General features: G+C 40.4%; 2 protein-coding genes across 3 annotated transcripts; one reads left to right on the plus strand and one right to left on the minus strand.

The window, feature by feature from the left end:
• Positions 1 to 340: 340 nt before the first annotated feature.
• Positions 341 to 11,465, plus strand: azi2 (5-azacytidine induced 2). 2 transcript variants are annotated; one of them, XM_063485097.1, is made up of 8 exons: positions 341 to 474; positions 1,984 to 2,238; positions 2,972 to 3,088; positions 3,338 to 3,443; positions 5,019 to 5,152; positions 5,491 to 5,555; positions 6,685 to 6,809; positions 9,295 to 11,465. In XM_063485097.1, the coding sequence occupies exons 2-8, from the start codon at positions 2,005 to 2,007 to the stop codon at positions 9,735 to 9,737; spliced, it is 1,224 nt and encodes a 407-aa protein (XP_063341167.1). In that variant the 5' UTR covers positions 341 to 474; positions 1,984 to 2,004; the 3' UTR covers positions 9,738 to 11,465. The 2 variants fall into 2 exon arrangements, with proteins under 2 accessions (XP_063341167.1, XP_063341169.1); XM_063485099.1 differs by having other exon boundaries at positions 3,338 to 3,437.
• Positions 11,466 to 12,249: 784 nt separating this feature from the next.
• On the minus strand, positions 12,250 to 19,772 carry cmc1 (C-x(9)-C motif containing 1). Its single transcript, XM_063485100.1, has 4 exons — positions 19,668 to 19,772; positions 19,171 to 19,263; positions 13,197 to 13,287; positions 12,250 to 12,993 (listed from the first exon to the last, which is right to left on the minus strand). The coding sequence occupies exons 1-4, from the start codon at positions 19,684 to 19,686 to the stop codon at positions 12,873 to 12,875; spliced, it is 324 nt and encodes a 107-aa protein (XP_063341170.1). The 5' UTR covers positions 19,687 to 19,772; the 3' UTR covers positions 12,250 to 12,872.
• Positions 19,773 to 20,100: the final 328 nt, after the last annotated feature.

Raw genomic sequence — 20,100 nt, forward strand, 5'->3', positions numbered from 1 at the left:
CATTTGCTGCTGGAGATTTTAGGACGGGAGAGGAAGTGCCTTCAGCCCTCGAGTGTGCTTGTGACATGTGACATGTTTAGAGTTGCAGCATTTGGGGGGAAAAAAGTCATATGAGAAACCTGCAAGGTTGGAAATATAGAACATGGAGCAAATATTTATATTTTTATGGCAGAATTCATGAAGCGTGTGCTATGCATATATTGAGAAAAGGATTATGGGAGCTATGGTGATCGTAACAGTGTGTGAGAAAGTGCACGCGCTTTTTAAGACTGTGCTTTTACTTTGAAAGGACTTAAGCAGCGGAGTGACTCCCGGAAGTTTTTGTTTTTCTCACCTGTCAGTTCGGTCGAGACACGGCACCAGTGCCGAGCCTTGTCTCTTTGTTTTCTCCTTGAAACAGCTCTTGTTTTTTCCAAATTAAATGACAGTCCTATGTGGTCAGTCGATGCCTAACTGAGGACAGCGTTTAACACGGTAACTGAAAGTCGAGAGTAAAAAATAATCGTCTCCTTTTTCTGCACCTAGCCAGAAGACGTTAGCCAAGCATAGCTAGCCGTTATCATCATAATAGATCAATCATTTTGATGCGCGTAGCTGTCGATATGTATTTATGTTTCTCTAAAGACCGTTGCTTAATTGTTGTGTTATTCTTATTGTAGGCTGTTTCATAACCGGACGTCAGGGTTGTTTGGTGTTTGTCAGCACTGTTCGCGGAAGCTAACGGCGTAACGTTAGCTTTGTATATAGGCGAAATTCATTGATTGTTTTCAGAACGATTATAGATGTTTGTTGCTGTCGCTTTGTGTGGAAGATTGTGTTTTTTCAGCTGAGATAAGCTTTTTAGCTGTTAGCTTTCCTGTTTTACATGGAGAAGTCTTAACGGAATTACGTCGCTCTTCTTGCCTTGTTTTGGATTCACGTCCACTTTCGTTTTTAAGTACTTGTTGTGGGTCGCTTTCGCTTTCATGCCGACTGTCGTCAAAGTCAGCAGTTTTCCTTTGTCTCTCTCTCTATTTCTCCGTTTCTATTCATCTCCGCGGGTTTATCAAACTGTTCGGTAACTCTCCTTAAACTTATTTTTCTAAAGGCTTAGGCCTTTAGTGATAAAAACTTGGCTCCTGTGTGTTTGCTGCATCATTGCATGCTGACATCATCAAGAAGCTGCACCGTCTCTGAAACCGAGCTACTCCGAGCAGAAATTATCAAGGAGGGTGTGGGGGATATGTCAAGTAGCTTTACCGAAACACTCATATCGTTCCTGGAAGTCAGCTCTGCTGGCACTTCCTTTAACAAAGGCATTCAAGTCAGTGTGAGATATTTCTTTGTAAATGTGCAGAATTAAAGTTTCTTTTTGATAAATTCTTTTTCATCCTCGCAGTCAAAGCCATAGGCCAGGAACTTAGTGTACACAATGTTATGTACATGTTATGGAAATCACACATTGCAAATTGCATTTTTGGGGGGGTAGATCTTTTGTAGACTATTACAGATCTGACTCCTTCTTTATTGTTCAGTGTTGGTAATTGAAGAGGACCTACCTTCCAAGTACATTCATCCCTGGTGTTAAATCAAAATCATGTAATTCCAGTGTCAAGTGCCCAAGGGTAATAGGAAGCACCAGCACAAAAATTGCATGCGATATGTGAACAAACTGATTTTGCATGGCAAAATAAACTGAAATGTTTTGCTAATGCTGCTAAAAACCACACGTTGTCTTTAGGGGTTTTCTGATGTCAACCTCTGACGGGGCTTTCTTCTTTTGTGAAACTGTGGTTTAAAAAGACCATCGACTGTTAGGAGAATTCTACTTACAGACGTTAAATGCCTTATGAATGAATAGAACAAGTTGGCAGTGTTGACTGTTTGATAGACAACATAGAAAGTATTTATTTCTTAATATGATAATAAATCTAATATAGTTTGACTTTGTTTTTCTTCACACAAATATAGGATATTTAAAGAAGTTCTTCATGTATCCCCCAGGTCTTCTATCTGCCTCAGAATATGGCCTGTGTAGGTATGGATTCCCAAGCAGTGGATGATGACATTTGCATCCTTAAACATGAGACAGCCTACACCACTGCTGCTGAGAGTCCTGTGTCGGTGTGTGCCGGTGACGAATCGGTCGCCTCCCACTTTGCCCTGGTCACGGCATACGAGGACATCAAAAAGAGGCTGAGAGAGACAGAGCGAGAGAATGCCCTGCTGAAGAAGAGAGTGAAGCAGCTTGAAGACAAGGTATAGATGGAAGAGTAGAGTAGGAAAGAGTAGGAGGATAGCACAACAAAGGGAAGATGGGGATAGAAGAGAGAGAGAGAAAATTTAAGAACATAGAGCTTATCATGCTGTCTAAACAACCAGAGAGCAATGTTTACAAAGGGTGACCTATGAACAAAGATGAATGATTTTTCTATTGTGCATGACTTCAGAATGATGGACAAACACAAAATACTAGCACCTCACTGCAAAAAAAATAATAAAATAAATTAAAAAATAACCTCTTGGAGTTTATGCATGTCAGCATCATTAATATTGTTGGTCTGTTTTCAAAACAGAAAAAAAAAACCAACAATGAGAAATAAATGTGCTCTGTTTAAAAAAGAAAGGAGGTCTGGAGAAGTGTGTCTTTGGCAAACACTGTGCTCATATTCAGCAGAGAAGAAGGATCTTGAAATTGGAATTAAGAACAAAGGATCCAGTAAACGGATATAGTGAGAGTGAGAGTTATTTGAACAGCAAAGGTCTTAATACCGATTGCAGACCGAAGCGAAAGTTGGGCACAACATGTGGGCAGAGCACGAGCTTGTTTGTTTAATATCTGTCAGTTTTAGTTTTATGTGCTGCAGCACTTGGTCCATCAAGATAGGATGTGGTGGGAGGAAAGTGACTTCCTACCACAAAATTTTAAATTGAACAGTTTTTTTTTTCTCCTCTACTTTGTTCTCTGTTATTTCTTCTTTCACCACTGTAGCTTTTCAGGCCAGATGCTCATTCATCAGAGGGGCCCCAGTACGTGAACAAGGCCTTCAGTGCTTACCGAGGTATCTATATAGAGAAGGAGGACCTGCAGATGGAGCTTAACAAACTGGTGCGTTTTACTGATTAATCTGAACATCTCATAAACTAACAGTGCAGCCAAGCTTAAAGGCTGAATGTGTTCCAAACCTGACAGTAGCTGATTTTCAAGTATAAGGATAATAAAGAGAGTTTGGTTTTTTTTGCCCACCTGGGACTGCAAAAGTAAGAGTTTGAAACATTGTTTTAAATACACTGGCTCTACCTTCATGCTCTTTGGCTCACTGTCTGTTTTGTTTTTTTGTTTTTTTTCCTCTGTCAGAAAAGGGAGACGAGTGAGAGAGAAAGGATTCTGATGGAGCAGCTTCACACCAAAGAGGTGGAGCTGCTTCAGCTGAGGACAGAAATGGACACCAGCCAAGGTACAGGTAGAGTACACAGGCCTGCTGTCTCTGAATTGTTCAGTGGAAATGGTTCTGTCCTCTGATGAAACAGATAGTGGACATTTAGAGCACATGAGATTTGGATGAAATACAAGGAAAAGAATCCTGTTCCTGAATTTTAATTATATTAAATTCAAGGACTGAAATTGTTTGATAATTAGCTATGTCGGACAATCGAAGTAATAATCTACTCTTTAAAATATCTCCATCCATCTATTTTCATGAGTTAAGCTATGGTAGCAGTAGAGTATTTGAGCTAGTTCAGACGTCCCTCTCTCCCACATGTTTTCAGACCATAGAAGCTATATAATCTCTTCTATGAGCTCTTGGTCTACCTTGGGATCACCTACTAGTTGGGTGTGCCCATTATACCTCCAAGCGACAACCTGATGAGAAGTTTGAAAAATCTCAGCTGGCACCTGTTTGAAGTGGAGTTGCAGATACTCTAGTCCAGGGGTGGGCAATCTCAGTCCACGAGGGCCGGTGTCCCTGCAGGTTTTAGATGTGTCCTCGATCCAACACAGCTGATTTAAATGGCTAAATTAGCTCCTCAACATGTCCTGAAGTTCTCCAGAGGCCTGGTAACGAACTAATCATGTGATTCAGGTGTGTTGACCCAAGGTGAGATCTAAAACCTGCAGGGACACCGGCCCTCGTGGACTGAGATTGCCCACCCCTGCTCTAGTCTGTTCTCGATCTGGATGTCTCACCTGCTTAACCAGCCACCCTTCAGAGGAAAGTAACTTCTCTTATTCTGTAATGGAAGCTTGCGGCCATTAAAGCACGTTAACAGTCATTCATGTTCCAGCATCCCCTGCATTACATCTGACACAGCACCAGTCCTTCTGTCAATCCACTTTATGCTCAGTCATGAACATGGCACGGTTCTCAGATTCTTTACTCAAACACCAGTTGTTTTGGTAGCCTCTTATCCTACCCACTTCACACTGAAAACCATTGCAGGCAATGTTGAAGGTCTGACGAAACCAGCAAAATCGTATCATTTTCAAATAACGAGAACTAATTGTAATATCCCAAAGGGTACACTTACATCCTCCTAGAGCTGAGAGGGCCCCTTGACATCCAGAATGTGATTAGTAACAGAGTAACAATTACATTTATTTCAACACTTTTATCTAATACAGTACTGGAAGAATAAATAGTGTCATATAGTCAGTAGGGGAAAAAATCCAGCAACCTGATGATAACATTTTTGTGTTGCAATACTCTAAGTACATTTGGCTTTTTTGTGGTTATATATAACATATATGTTGATTCAAGTACAATTTAAATACAGGACAGGCTCGAGTATTTTGACTCATGTGTCATTCTCCTTTACTTCCATACTACCTAATTCCTTGACTTCAGAATCAGGTTTTTCTAAAATATTTCCGTTAGGCTTTTCTATTAAAATGTAAATGTAAAATGTTGCTCTATGATTAAACTGATGTTGAAATATTTGGTTGGTAAAAGTGTAAAAGTCAGTGTCTTAAATTAATTATGCCTTTTGTACCATTTGTAACACAAATTCCATCTGTTTTTCTGCGTGCTTGTCCACAGTGATGAAGAGCCTGAACAGCTCTCAGGACTCCTGGCAGGTGGAAAGGATCAACACTGAGCTAAAGATTCACAAACTGCAGGAAGAGCTGGAGAGGGTGACACTGGAGAACAATCGGCTACTAGAGAGAAGTGCGGTGAGTGAAACGGGAAGAAGGAGTTTCAGAGAACAGGATAGAGGGGGGGCTTGAGATGAGAGACGCCCTTGTCGCATAACAAAAGGAGGAGAAATCGGTAGAGGTGTTAGGGCAGAGGGAGACAGGATGACACAGTAGTGAACACGAAGCCAGGGTGGGTATGCTACATCTTTAACAGTTGGGAGATGAACTCTTAAAAGACAGACGGACATAAGTGTGAGTTGTTGTGGAGTGGAGGATGCAGATTTGTTTGGGGTTTTTTGGGGGGGAGGGTTGTCAGAAACAACCAAGAGACTGCACCTCCACTCTATGTTTTGCATAACTTAACTCTGTTTTAGGGGGAGCCGCATGGCCTTAACGGACCAGACTTGGACCAGACCTGTGATGCAAAGTATAATGCAAGGTATAGTGTTTTATGAATATCATTAAAAAGTGCCCAACCATAATTTCTGTAACGTGTAGTTATAAAGCAACTGTCAATAGATGGGAAGTCTTGCCTAAAGCACAGTCTTATGCAAAAAATCAGTTTGAAATGATCCGCCCTGATGAAACTACAGAGAATCAGGTAGGAACACTGTTTACACAAAACTACAGAATATACTGTTTTTATGTCTTTGCTTTGAAAGCTAAAGCTTGTGAATGCAGTGCTCTGTACGGCCACAGTTTCAATTGTACTTGTCCTGTTTGGCCACTAGAGGAGGGTGCAGCGTTATGAATCTGCTCATCATAGACTGCATGCATGTCTGCAGTATGATGTGTAGGTAACCTCAAAAGTATATGAAGAGCTAGACCCTAAACTTGGGTGCTCAACACAAGTCAAATTTAAGTCCAGAATTTTGACATGCATAACGTCTGTATGGAATTTATTTATTAACATTTATTAAAAAAGAAAATGTTATAATTTATCTACCTTTTTAATTATTTTAAGCACCACAAAAACCTAGTTTTTCCGCCATAGGCTTTCTGTTCATGTTTTTTGCTGTGTGAGGCGGGTGTTAGGACTCAAAACAAGTGCTGATAGATTTTGCATTTTTATAAGAGTGTTTTGTAGGTGTTGCCATCCTTAAATACATCACTGTTTTTATTTATTTTTTCTTCTTGTTTGTAATACAGATAAGGTTATTGGCTGATTAAGCATTAAATCGACCAGTACTTTCTGAAGCAGTTTTGTTGTTGTTTTTCCTCTTAAGTATTGTCTGACTGTAGTCACTGATATTAATTGTGTCAGCAAAGAAGCACATGATCACCTTGGTATGTCTATAATTTATTTAATAGATTAATCTTATATGTACATTTAATCCACTAATTTTGACTAAAATTGACATAATGGGTGGCATTTTGACATTGTGAAATTTCAGTGAACAGGTGAATTTGACTTCAGAATAAGATTCTTCTAAAATATTTCCTTTTCCTGAGCATACTCTATAGCTGCTCATGATATTTACCACAAGATCCTGTCTGACAGTTGGGTGTTTCTAACACCAGCTTTGAGGAAACTTGCATTTAAGTGAAATGCTTTGTTTATTGTGTAGGGAGAAGAGCATGCAGCAGACATACAAAGCTCTGTGTTCTGAGGTCGGCCGTCTCCATTCAGAGCTGAAGCACCAAACAGGCCTGATTAGGAAACTCAGGCCACTGATCAGTGAGACGCGACAAGGTGAGGCACATCTGCAGAAATGTGAGTGAGCTCAGGATTGCGCCACATTTGGTGTCTGAATACAAATCATCCCATGCTTAATGTTTGTTTCAGTGCATGTGATAATCAGCTGTGCTCCACTGCGTCCTTTTCACACCACCTCAGCTCCTGTACAGTGAGGAGTCTCCTTTATAGCATTAATGCATTGTTGTGTAGGTCACCACCTAAATTAACCTCCTAAAAGCAACCATACAAAAGGTATTCAGTCTCTTCATGTCTTTACCGTAAAAATAATTGACATTTATATCATTCCCTTTAGAAACCAGGTAATATTTTTTGTTTGTTTTATTTGACATTTTCTTGAATATTTATCCTGTTCTTATCATATTTCATTTTTTCCCAATATTTATATATTTTATTTAAGCTTTTGCATTTGATCTGCTTTACATCTGATTCAACCTCAGTGTGTTTTTCATTCTTTTCCCCATGCCATTATATTAGCAAAGCAGAGTCCACCTCCCATAGAGGGCTCAAACCCTACGTTGTTGTTGTTGTACGTCACATCTGCACACACATGCAGTTCTTACCCAAGCCCCTTAAAAAAGCTTGCAACTTATTAAAGAAGCAAGGACAAATGATGAAAGATTAAGAAAACAAATTGAAACAATTGTATGTAGATGTAACTACAGAGTTAATTAATAGAGAGACAAACACATTTAGCTGATCTAACACTGTTAATGAGCACTTGAAGTAATTACAAAGGGGAAACTAATGAACTGCTTCTGTTCAGTAACAGCAGTGTTTTCTTTTTTCCCCCTCCCAAGAAGTTTTCTCCTCCTGCTTCTTTTTGCAGTTTGTATAAGAGTGTGATAAGACTGTGGATATTATCAAAGTCCTCCAACACTTTGATAAAGGACATCATGAAATGGTCTATCCTTCCATTCCCCTCCCTCTGTGATGATGTATGCTACCTTAGGAGGGATTACCTCTGTTGTCGATTCCCTCGGAGTGTCAGAAGAGGAGACCAGGAGGTGAAAATTAGAACGAAATATGGCAAGAAAATAAATCTTGCCCTATTTATTCCACTGAATAAGAGGGTAATCCTGTAACTTAGATGAAGCAGATGGAGTGAAATGAGGAAAGCAGGAGCGGCAAAAGAAATGGAGCGGGGTAGAGGGAGGAGGGGGGTGTGCTATGTATTTATTCAGTCATACTGTGTATCTGTATTCTTCTAATGTTCCTCCTTTGGAATCACTTTTATTCAAATCCTAGACTCAGGAGACCATCTCTTGGAAGCATAGCAGGGAGGGATGGATGGATAGATGTGTGGATGGAGAGAGGTATGGAAAAAAAAAAAAGCAGGAGCAGATACTCTCATTTAAACTTTATTATTCGCTCAAGATGATGATTTGAAAGCAAAGCAATGATGTGTCTGTGTGAGATTAGGACATGTGATTTGTGTAAGGATATGCTTTGTATGAAATGAAAGAAAATGTGTTTGTGTGTTCAGGTCTGATTAGGTTTTGTTCTCGAGGACAAAATCTAATTATTGCTTTTGTTATTTACTGATTCCCAAGCGGTGACTTTTACATGGTGCAAAGGTTTCATTGTGGAACTCGCCGCCCGCTGCACAGGGTGCGATTTTTACTCCGGTTCTGTTTTTACACTGAGGTCTATTATACAGTTAGAGATCAGAGCTTAGATTTTTTTTTAACCGCTTTAGAAACCAAAGTTTAATCCACTTGTTAAAAAAAAAAGAAAAGAAATACAGAGTTGTTATCTCAGTGCTAAATAAAAAAAAAAAAAAAAAAGACGTTTTTAGCTGGGTGAGGAAAGAGCATTTCATTTGTGCTGCCGACATCATTTAGTTAAAATGACAGAAAACACGCTATTTTTATTTGCTAAAGAAATTCATTAAAACAAACACCTTTACTGTCTAGTTAAACACTGCTAATAAGCGCAATAAAAAAAATTTTTTTTTTAAGTTTCCAGATTTACTAAAAGAAACCATCTTGGAGCCATGCAAGGTTTTGCAAATTTATAGCATTCAGCCAAAAATCACCACTTAAGATCTGTCAGATTGATCAGTCTTTATTTAATATTTCCAACGTCATGAAAGGCTTGCCATTCTAAATATTAAGAACCATTGGTTGAGTGACATATCGCATGTAAACATGTCTAATGTGAAGGCAGGCAGCATTTGTTTATTCATTATGTAAGGATTTCAGTACTTGGCGGTGATGACTGAAAGCTAGTAGTGTCACTAAATCACCAGTGAAATTTGTTACTGAAGTATCACCAAAATGATAGAAAAGGTAATTGAACAATTGCCTCTAATATTTGTGCTTCTTTTATGGACATTGCCACAATCCATGCAGTGATTGTCTGTGCAGGTCTCACTAGAAAAATGCAGTTTTGTGCAACCACATCTAACGTTTGATTGTCTTTTACCCTCGTTTTTCCTCATCCTTTTTTTTCTTGCACCCACCCTCCTCTCTTCCTGCAGCTGCCTCAACAGTTCCCGTCCAGTGTCTGGACGACGTGGAAAAGAACAACCACCCCCCAGTTCCTCGGCCATCAGTGCCTCGTCCCCCCAGCGCCCCCCCACTGCCCTCATGCTCTGGCCGCCCCTGCCCCCCCACCGGCTGCCCGTCAGGCACCCTGCTGCCAGATAGTCTGAGGGAGGACTGCTGGTACAACGGCCCCTGGCCCCCCCAGAGTTGTTCGGGAGAGGGTCTGGTTGGGAGCGACGCCTGCTCCGTTGTACTGCCGCCGCCTCCCCTGAACCAGGCCTCTCTGGATGACAGTTCACGATCCTTCCCCAGTCCCCCAAAGCCCAGTGACGCCATGTTCTGGGAGGGACACTCCGCTGCGTCCAACTCCTCGTCCTCAATGGGTAACTGCAGCCCCAGGAGCCCTCCCCATACAGATTGGGCCAAGCCTTATTAAGAAGTACAGTGGGAGAACAGATGATTAATAATTTATTGGAAGATAAATAAATGTTAGAAATTTGATGGAACGTAAACAAATGGAACAATGAATAAACTCTCCAACCCTGCCACATAGCTACCACCTTACCTGCCTTAACGTGATAAGACCACTTTTGTGGGGCGGATGAGACTGGACCTCCTGGTTGTGGGAACTAAACGAGGCCAGATGAGGCCTTTTTCTTTTTTTTGAGGTAAAGACTTTAAACTCATTAATCTGCCATCTCTGCTCACCGCATCGGTGAACATTTCTGACTTTGCAGAGAAAAAGTTGATGAGAAATCCTCAACAGAATAGTTTGTCCATGTTTGTGTCCTTGTATGCGCATGCATAACTGTGTGCAAGTATGCATACAAGCAGTTTAATTTGTGTGTGAGCACATGCGCGTGTGTGCGTGCGTGCATGTGTGTGTGTATATTCACATCCAACAGTGTGCCTGTATCTGTATTTCATCATAGGGCCTCTTCCACCATAAACTGTGGCTGTTGATCACTGGAGCCACAGCATAGTGCTAGAATTTGTATAACTGTACTTCCTCCAATGCAAGTCTTTTTACATTTGATCACTGTAAATTACAGAAGGTATGTAGTTCCATGTTTGTCTAATGGTCATGTGAAGGAGATGTGTTGGTAGGAGGAGTTGATGTGTTTGTTTTTGTATGGTGAAGACAGACATACATACACTGACTGTAGGATAATTACAGGTTTTGGCTCCAAATTTGAAATGCTAATTAAGTTTTCTTTTTACTGAAGCCCTTGTGGATTAATATCAAAGTAATCTACCCATGCTTACTGAATCCTCTTTTCCTTTTTTTGTTTCTTTTGGAATTTGCCTACTTAGAAATTTCTAAACATATAAAATCTTAATCTAATAAAAGGTATTGCTTTCTTAACTATGACCCCATCATAGGTGGCAGAGAAGGTTCAATGATTTCTTATAACCTTCACAACTCAAGTCTGTCTGGTATCTGACAACACCATCTATTGTGTTGCTTTCTTTTTTCACCTCTGAAGTGGCATGTAGATGTAAGGCTGTGAATTGCTGGTTTCTTAGCACGCCATTTATTTTGAAGGACTTGCGGAATGCGCCGCATACACTAGGCACATCATTTTGAACATTAGAAAATGTGAACTATGCACTGTGCTGATTGTTAATCCTGCTGTTTAGGACTGAGGGTAGTCTCTCACTGGTCTCCCAAGAGTGAAAAAGTATAAACTAAGGGCACTGAAGAATTTTAGACCAAATAAACAGAAGAAACTGAGAGAAAAATGTGCATATCTGTATAAATGTATATGGTGGGCTTCAGTACTCTGCCAAACATGGTTATACACTCCAAAACATAGCTTTTGCTTTTTCTCCCCCAAGATGCCTGATATGTCTAAGAGCTACCTGTGCTGGGGGCAACACAATAATATAATAACCTGATTAAATATGAGATGTGACTTAACAAATAGGTGCACAAAGCACAAAGGCCCATGGGTAAGTTTCTTTGTTTTAGTTTTTTCTTATCTGTATCATGATTGTGGTCTTTTGTTCTTAATTTCTAAGAAATGTTATTTTACAGCAGTAGTTTCATACTTCTGTAAACAATTTGCAAACCAAAATGCAATGTACAGTAGATATGGATTATATTTTAGATTTACTGCACTTCCGACTGTTTGTAAATATGATCGAATAAATGAATGAAAGGAATCGACACCGTGAGGTTGCGCTGTTTTCACTTCAAGCATGACGTTATGTGGTTTATTAAAACTGAACACAAAGCCACAATGATTAAATCATTTTTTTAAAGCTAAATATCTGCAAAGGGGACAGCAAGCCCTTCTCTTTACCACAAAGCCTAAATGATGAATTGACACATCCATGTTAAAAAAAAGTTTTGTTTTTCCTAAATTATCTTAAATTTGAAATCCTGTTTCACAATTTCAAACAAAATTTTAGTTTCTAGAAACAAAATTGTAGAGGGGGAAAAATGTTTAAAAAAATAATAGAATTTTACACTATCAACCTTAATCCCAGGCTATTGTCATGTTAAACATGCTAATGTTTGTAACGATCTATTTTTATAATTTGTAATTTTGTAGCTTATTATTTAAAGCAGTAGTAATATAGGACAGCAACTCTTTCCATCTGTGCCATTAGTACATAAGTAGTTCTACATCATACACAATACATACTTATGCTGGTTGCTAATGGTAAATTGGTTCTTATTATAACCATAAGAAAAAAAATTATTAATGGAAAAAAAAGTATGCATTTAGCTTAATTTAGCCACTGGAGGTAAAAGTCCTGAACATGTAAAAGAACAAACTGAGTCAGCTGTAGCTTTTTTTTCTTTTTACAATTTTACAGTTAGTCTGGTTGTCCTGTTGGTCCTGCTTTCGAATACACTAAATAAACAGAAATGAAATTCTCACTGTGCAACTCTTTAGTCCCACTGTTGAAAAATGCAAACCATCATAAAAACACATCTTTTAAGTCTGATGGAGTTAAGCAGATATTAAACCTTTATTCAGAAACATTTCATGTTGACTGTCCTTCACACATAAAATACACCTTTTTTCTTTCAAAATTTTAATATTTGCAACAATCACATGATCACACAGGGTTTTATTATTACCTCCAAGTTATAGTGTACAAATCTCCATCTCTGATTTCCATTACTTTTTTTTTTTTTTAAATCAAATCCTTTGTACGTTAATACACAACAACTTCTGCAGGTGAATTTCAAAGCTGTGGGTCCAGCCAAAGGCAACTGAGCAGATTCGTCACTTGTGCCGTCACTGCAGGAGCAACAGACACATGTTCAAGTGGTTCAACAGGTGCAAAGCATCCCTCAGTTTACAGCTGCGCACCATGTGCTGCCCTGCACTGAAACTTCCAGGTGGCTGCTATATCATGGTACAATCACATATTTGTGACATTCTGATCACTCTTTATAATCCAAATAATTTCACTCACCTTTTCCCCACGCATAAGCATGTAGCTTTACAAGAAATACAACCACTTGTCCATAGCACTGCCACGTAATCCTGCAGTTCTGGGCAGAGTGTAAGTCTGTGTACACTTTAAAAATAAAGCTTGTTGTGTTGTTTCTTTACATGCTAGTCGGAAGTTTTTGTTTCCTGTTCTTGGCTGGAATCCCCGTCCTCTCAAATTCCAGCTTCTCTCGAATATACTCCTGCTTGCACTCTTCGAAAAACGCGGGGTCCTGGTAGCTGGTGGAACACAAAAGGTAGACCTTCATCACTCTGATAGCGACCGGAAGGTTTTGAGATTACTAAGACTTTACAGGCGGCAATTCAGAGAGTCAACAGGAGTGGGAGAGACTAGGCAAGCGTGTGTAAAAGCTACTGGCGTGATTCTGTTATAACACATGGGGAGCCACCTTTCTATATGAGTGTTGTTGCACAATACTCACTGTCGTGTCAGACATTCCTTCAGGGCTGCGTTCTCCTCTCGACACTTAAACACCATGAAGATACCAGATTCTTTACAGCAGTGGCTGAAGGCTGGAGGGAGGGGGAGAGGAGTGTAGAAGTCAGAAAGGACAAATGAACAAAAAAAAAAAGAAAAAGGGAAACTGGCTCAATGCGTACAGTAACCTCAAAACAAAAATCACAATTAAGAGCCTACCTTTTTACCGCAAACAAGAAAACGAATAGCTACGAGCAAACCAAGACGGGTGCCATCTCCACGAGAAGGAACCCAGTCAGAAGTCACCCTGCCAAGCCTCTTATCAAACCGAAACCCATGTTTCCTTGTTTATACGAGGACTGAACTTAACCGTACCATCCACAGAGTGGTTATATCTGTGGTCGCACTGTTCCCACATTAGCCCTGTAACAGTCATCCCACCATCCTCAAATATACACACGTCTATGCCCCCAAGAATTAAATATAGGTAATGCTACACTGAACACGGTGCCCAGTGAGGCCTGGAGATAGACGAGGTTATTTACAATAACCGAACAAGTAAATGGAGCTTTTCCAGAAATCATAGACTAGATATTATCAGAAATGCTAAACTTAAGAATTGCTGCTAATGGTTGCAGTTTTACTAGATACGTTCAACCTTTACTGCCTTCCTTCTTCTCTGGCCAACATCAATTGCTGGTGCCTGTGCCCGAAAAATAAAACTGGAGCCCAAAACGAGAAGCCCTTCTTCTATAAAGATTCAACAGTGACTTCATGCCCCTGTTAGTGGTATTTTCCACATTAAAGGCACTGAACAAGGTGTCGACGAGTGAGTCTTCACCTTGTTAGCAAGCTCTTTCTCGAGGCTTTAATTAAAACCACTGCCCCTGTGTCCCCTTCAAACAGCTGACATCGTAATTACCTTCATCGGCGGCATCAGTATGGTTATCACACACTCTTTCACGAGGATGCAGACTAACTGCAAAACCAATTTAGAGAAGCAGAACTGTGCGACTAATCTAATCAAAGAGCACCTCATCCCTGTCCCACGGCACTAATAGAGGCTGCGTTTCTGATCGCACATGAATAGTTAGGATAAGGAGACGAATCTACGAGACTGGTTTCATGCGAAAAGAGGCCCTTCTGAAGAAAAGTGTGATGCCACCTTCGCTTTGAGGTCGTTCGGTTTGCCATTTTTACCGACGCAGAAGTGGCAGTTAGTGGAAAGCAGAAGCATGAGGCTTGAACATTTCAGGAGATTTGGTACTTAAGAGGAAGATGTGGTGTAAAAAGACCTTATACATAATTAGTTATGGTAGAAAATAAATGTTAGGATCTCGAGCAGAATTTATTCATTTCTAACCGACAAAATGAAAAATCCATTCATTCATTCATTCATTTTTGTTTCCCCTCCTTTCGTCCACATTTTTGATTTTGGGCTTTAAATTTAAGGAATTCAATTAGCAGCCAATCGATTTTCTGCAAAAACACAACAGTAATCAAAATGAATGTGTGGGGGTTGTTCAAAAAGTTAAGACTCTGAAAGGCATGTGAGTCCTGACATGAATCATCAGCGTAGTAGGAAAACTCATCAGGTGAAACTACAAAAGGAGTTCTGTACAGGTCAGTGCTACATATCTGCGTGAACAACAAAGCCTACAATACACAACTGTGGGGTATGCAGAGGCATATATGCAGATACCAATAACACAGGAAAACATACTTGTAGATTGTGTTGGGTCTTTTTTTTTTGGCACTGTCTTTGTAAAACACAATCACAGACGCACACACACACAGGAGCCCAGTAGTGCAGACACAAACAGACAGAATAGATGATTGAGGGCGGAGGATGAAGGTGTGAAAATGAGTGGGACGAGAAACTTGTAATGTGAGGGGGGTTTCCACTACCCACAGCCCAGCCATGTATGTCCCATCACCTCTGTCTGCCTCCTCGTGTGAGCAGTACACCCTAGCTCATAGAAGCTGTCATCAGATTTCTAAAAACCACATAAAACCGTGACTGTCGGGCTGATGTGTTGCTGCAGTAAACGGGGCACACTGGAGCAGAGGTGCAGCCAAGTGCATGCGTGCGTCTGTGTAGATAAAGAGGCAACTGCTGTAATGCCAATTAGCCTGCTACTCAATACTGGAAAGAAGAAGAAGGGTCTGATTCAAGAAGGTCAAGAGTAAAGTAAATTCCTGAGGAAGGAAAGATGCAGTGTTGCAATATGACACAAAAATGGGGGCAGCAACATGCAACGCCACATGCAGTCCCCATTTTGAAGACGTTTTAATAACGCTCTAAGTTTATGCTTCCATTCCCGAAGCCTCTCTTAGACTCTTTTCTATCAGTCTGATGGCGTCTAAATGTTTTGCTGTCATGTTTCAATGAGCTCCCCGAGGCCTCAAATACAAAGCAAGATACCTCTCTCATCTGGCTTTACTTAACATAAGCAACAAGGCTAAGTGGTCACGCGAAGGTGATTATTCTCCAAAAGTTGATTCTGTTCATTGGGACGTAGCGTTTTCAGTGCGAGAAACGTTTTGTTACTCATCCAAGTGACTTCTTCAGTCTCAGCTGACTGCAGGTTTCCCCAATCTTCTAAAAAGCACATTTGCATAATGACTGAAACCAGCCCACTGAAGGAACAATGCGCTGGGAAGTCAGCGAAACGTTTCTCCCACTGAAAACGCTAAGTCCAGATGAACAGAATAAACTTTCGGAGATTTACTTACCTGGATGATTGAGCATCCATCAAGACGAAGGTGATTATTGATATTAAGTCAGGGAAGAAAGCCAGGGTTCAACAATCTAGCTACGAGCGCATTCACACTAAAGGTGTGGCGCTGACAGCATCTGACCAATAAAAATGGAGAGCCTGACTAGCAGCTGAATAGCTGACTTTACAAAAGAAAGGTTGTGTGGCTGTAGAAGAATTTTGACCCACTCTTCTTTGCAGAAATTTGAATTGAACTTAAGAGCCAATCTTGACTAGACCACTCTAAAACTTTTGTTTTTTGGATGTGCTGGTGTGTTTCAGATCTTTGTCCAAGTGTGCTTGAGCTTCAGGGCACAAACTGAAGGCCTGGACAATCTCCTTTAAGATTTGTTAGAGAACACAATTCATGACTCCATCAATCGCAGCAACTCATCCAGGTGCTAAAACAGCAGCAGGCGCAGACCATGTTCGATGGCTGGTACTTTTTTATGAAACGATGTGTTCATTTTTACACCAAATATAACAGGACTCAAAAAATTAAAAGTTTAATTATGTTTCGCACAGGGCCAGGTAGGTTTGGATAGATTTCCTAACCATGTTACCACGGTGATGCACCCAAGTAAGGAATGATCGCCTTCATAAAACAGAAAACCCAATGTTAACCTTGAAGTTACTTGAACCAGCCCAAATCATCCTTCATACAGATCAATTCTGTGTAAACAATGAAACACCAATGTCCCGGCATGTCTCCTGTGCATACTGCTGAGTTGCTAAGCTAACCACTGTATAACATGAACAGCATTAACACGTATGCTACAACATTTTACCTCACCCTCAGTGTTTGCAATGACATCAAGTCATTTCTCTAAAAGATTGATAGATTGTGTTCACGTTAAAGCAGGGGTGTCAAACTCATTTTACACGAGGGCCACATACAGCTCACTTTGATCTTAAGTGGACTGGACAGGTGAAACTCCCTTTTCTGTCAGTGCAAAGAAGCTACATATTTAAATGTTTTTCTACATGATAAAGAAAAGGCTGCTGTGACATGCTGTCAGCATGAGTCTTTGGACTTAAATTGTAAGAAATAAATGTGCAAATTACATAAACATTTCTGTTTTTCAAAAGGTTATAATTTGTGAATAGCAGGAGTTGGGCTTTCTTGTCAGGGGTCATTTTTGAGGGGGAAAAACCCCCCAAAACAGTGGCTAACAACGCTGTACGCAATTGCAGACTGGTGCCTTATTAGCAAGGAAATAAAGCAGAAAGTAGAGACTTCTGATGGGAAACTAGTCTTGAAGCACACAGAGAGATAGAGCTGTGCAGGAAGTGCGATTTTATCGTGGTGGAAGCAAGACGGCAAAAGTAAGTGAGGATTCATTATAATGTTTCTTTAAACATGATGCAGGGTTTTGGTCTGTTTTGCTGCTGGTCAGGTGAATTTTGTTTGGAGAGTGATGAAACCTGCGGGTTCTGGAATCTGGGAGATGTTGGCTTTCAGCACCTGACGGCATGTCCATGTACATGTCGTCGGGTGAACGGGGGGATTCACCCTTTGGTTTTACATCTTTTTGCGGAATCTGTTTACCTGCTGTTTAATCGTTTACTATTTTAGCTGTTTGGTGATTGTTGAAATTGTTTTGTAAGCTTTTAGCTGAGATTCTGTCATTTCTGTGCATACCACACGGGTCTATATTAAAATAACAGATCTGGTGGCAAATCCCATTAAAGCAGATGCTCTCCTTCTTGCCTCTGTTACTGGGAGCATTGCGGTTTAAGAGGTTAATTGTTTATTGCCTATTACTTTGTATAGTATGAATGGCCATAAGGGAGGTTTTTATCAGTATGAAAAGCTGTAAAACTTTTGAAAATACAGTTAAAAGTCCAAAATTCCTGCTTGTGCTTGATTGTGGTGAGCAGCAGATCAAACAAGTTAAGAATTATAAATGGCTTCAAGCGCACATTCAGGCCTGTGAGACACTCAGAAACCCAAGATCATTGAAATGCAGCCAGATGCTGCTCACTTCACGTTTTCACTCCTTTCTTCACTTTTTCCTGACATGCTTGCATTTAAATCCAGCTTCCCTGTGTCTCTGTGTACACGGCCTGAACCACTACACTTGCTGTCTTCAGAACTTGCCCTCCTTCTTTCTTTCATATAACGGTATGATCCCAATCTGCCTTTGTGTGTGACTGGCTGCATGGTTTGTCCAACAAAATAAAGTCTCTCTTGACATATAAAATTGTGTTGTGGGCCACATGTTTGACAACCCTGCATTAAAAGACAAATTAAGAACAGCCATGTTACACCCTTCCCTCTTTCCAGGTATTGTAAATGTGCCATTGGTGTGAATGTATCTCTCTGTGCTAACCCTCTAAAAGACTGGTGACCTACACATGGTATAACTGGGCTCTCACGCAGTGACAGCTGGGATATGCTCCAGCCTTAAAAAAAAAGAAAGAAGAAAAAACAGAAAAAGTTTGTTGAAGTGATGGATGTACAGGACACTAAGCTAATTAGCCTGTCAATGGCATATACTCAAGTCAGTGGTCAGTTATCATTGTGTTTTGTTTTTTTTCTTTGGTTTTGATAGAACTTGAGATATTTTAGGTAACAATGATCACTGTACAACTGAATCACTGTAGTATCACCATGAACCAGGATATACCCAGGGCCGGAAGATAAAGCAGCTACCAGTACATCCATTGGTTACAATACATTTTTATTTTTAACCTATACCTTTCCAACTGTGGCAAATCAAAATAATTTAGAAAAAAAAAACAAGGTAGACAAGTTAGACTGAATTACTTACATTTCCATCTTACTGCCAATTGTGAAATTAGGCAAATGTTGATGTTCGCCCTCGTTTTGTTGACTAGCATCACAGTGTTATAGTCAGCAACTTGAATTTTCAAACTTTTCTAGTCAATCCCAATCAAAGCTCCGGGTACTCTGGTTCTTACTGAAGACCAAAGAAAAGTCTCTTTGAGGCACAGATTTAACCAAGATCTCTGCTTTTCTAAACTAAAAACAGTTTGACATAAAGCAGTGGACAAACACACGTTTTAATGATGGCTGCTTTCCATTTGGGTTCAGAGTTGTATGCTGGTTCACTCTAATGGCTTACTGGAACACTTAGGTGAACCGGCATATGTTTCTTGACTGTGACAGTTCAAAACGGCCTCCTTAAAAAGGGACCCTGCTGTGTAAAGTCGATTCCTGAGCGACACTTTAGTGTGGACAGTAGAAAATCCCACCTTCAACCTTGTCAGCACAGAGCTCCTTGGCTTTCTCCCTCATCTTCTTGGGGATCAGCACATCCTTCTCCACATGCCTCAGATGGGCTTCCTCTGACACGGCAGAGCAAAGCAAATATGAGTATCACAAGTAAGCATCACAATGAGCATCAACCGCATCAAGCCTACTGAATATGCTTTCTGTTAATTATCACAGGTGTACGTGGGAGACTTGCGTGCTTGTGCTCAACTGTCGTTAAACGCGGATTACCGCACGCAGCTAAAGGCGAGGCATGTTTAGGACCATTAACTGAGACGCTGGACACAGAAGTTCTCATTTATGAGTAATTAACTCAGCATTTTCCTTTAGAGTGGCGACAGCCTCTTTCAGTGCATTTAGCTAACATTATTATAGCGTCTCAGGTCCATTACAGTTCAATAAAGAACGAGCTAACTCGGACAGCTTATATTAAAATTATGCCACGAAAAGCATTTGAGAGCATTACGGACTTTAATACCTGTATTTGTTGCCTCCATTGTGATGATTTTTCTTAAAACATTACCCCCACTGAATCAATGTGACCTAGCTCGCGAACGCTCAAAACACTTCCGCTGACGTAGTATGGTGGCCTGAAAAACTGCAATTCCCAGAGTCACTCTCGGCGTCGGAGAGCGAGCGGAGAAGCAGGAGGCTACAGGTGACCGAGCGATGCTTACTGTCAGAGCTGGTGGTTTAGCTCCACGCTCATTTCTGTGGAAGACTGAGGAAAGGGATTTCTTATGTTTTATCATATTAAAGAGACAGTCTCAGTTACAGTCTTTATTATTAGAAATATCTCTTATTCACTAATGCGATTCAGGGAATACTACTAATGCTAATAATATTAACTGTGATTAATTGTGATTGCACCAGCCACAGTAAGCTGCCGGTCTAGATGGGAGGTGGAATCA

Source organism: Pelmatolapia mariae, linkage group LG10_11 (assembly GCF_036321145.2).
Source record: "Pelmatolapia mariae isolate MD_Pm_ZW linkage group LG10_11, Pm_UMD_F_2, whole genome shotgun sequence".
Lineage (NCBI taxonomy): Eukaryota > Metazoa > Chordata > Actinopteri > Cichliformes > Cichlidae > Pelmatolapia > Pelmatolapia mariae.

Excerpts from the sequence above, each read along its gene's own strand:
- cmc1 (XM_063485100.1), bottom strand. Across the intron at positions 13,288-19,170 it reads CTGTGCTGACAAGGTTGAAG|CCTTCAGCCACTGCTGTAAA; the intron begins GTGGGATTTTCT and ends CCCTCCCTCCAG. Across the intron at positions 12,994-13,196 it reads AAGGAATGTCTGACACGACA|CTACCAGGACCCCGCGTTTT; the intron begins GTGAGTATTGTG and ends GTGTTCCACCAG.
- azi2 (XM_063485097.1), top strand. The coding sequence starts at position 2,005 with ATGGCCTGTGTAGGTATGGATTCCCAAGCAGTGGATGATGACATTTGC. Across the intron at positions 3,089-3,337 it reads AGATGGAGCTTAACAAACTG|AAAAGGGAGACGAGTGAGAG; the intron begins GTGCGTTTTACT and ends TTCCTCTGTCAG. Across the intron at positions 5,556-6,684 it reads GATGCAAAGTATAATGCAAG|GGAGAAGAGCATGCAGCAGA; the intron begins GTATAGTGTTTT and ends TTTATTGTGTAG.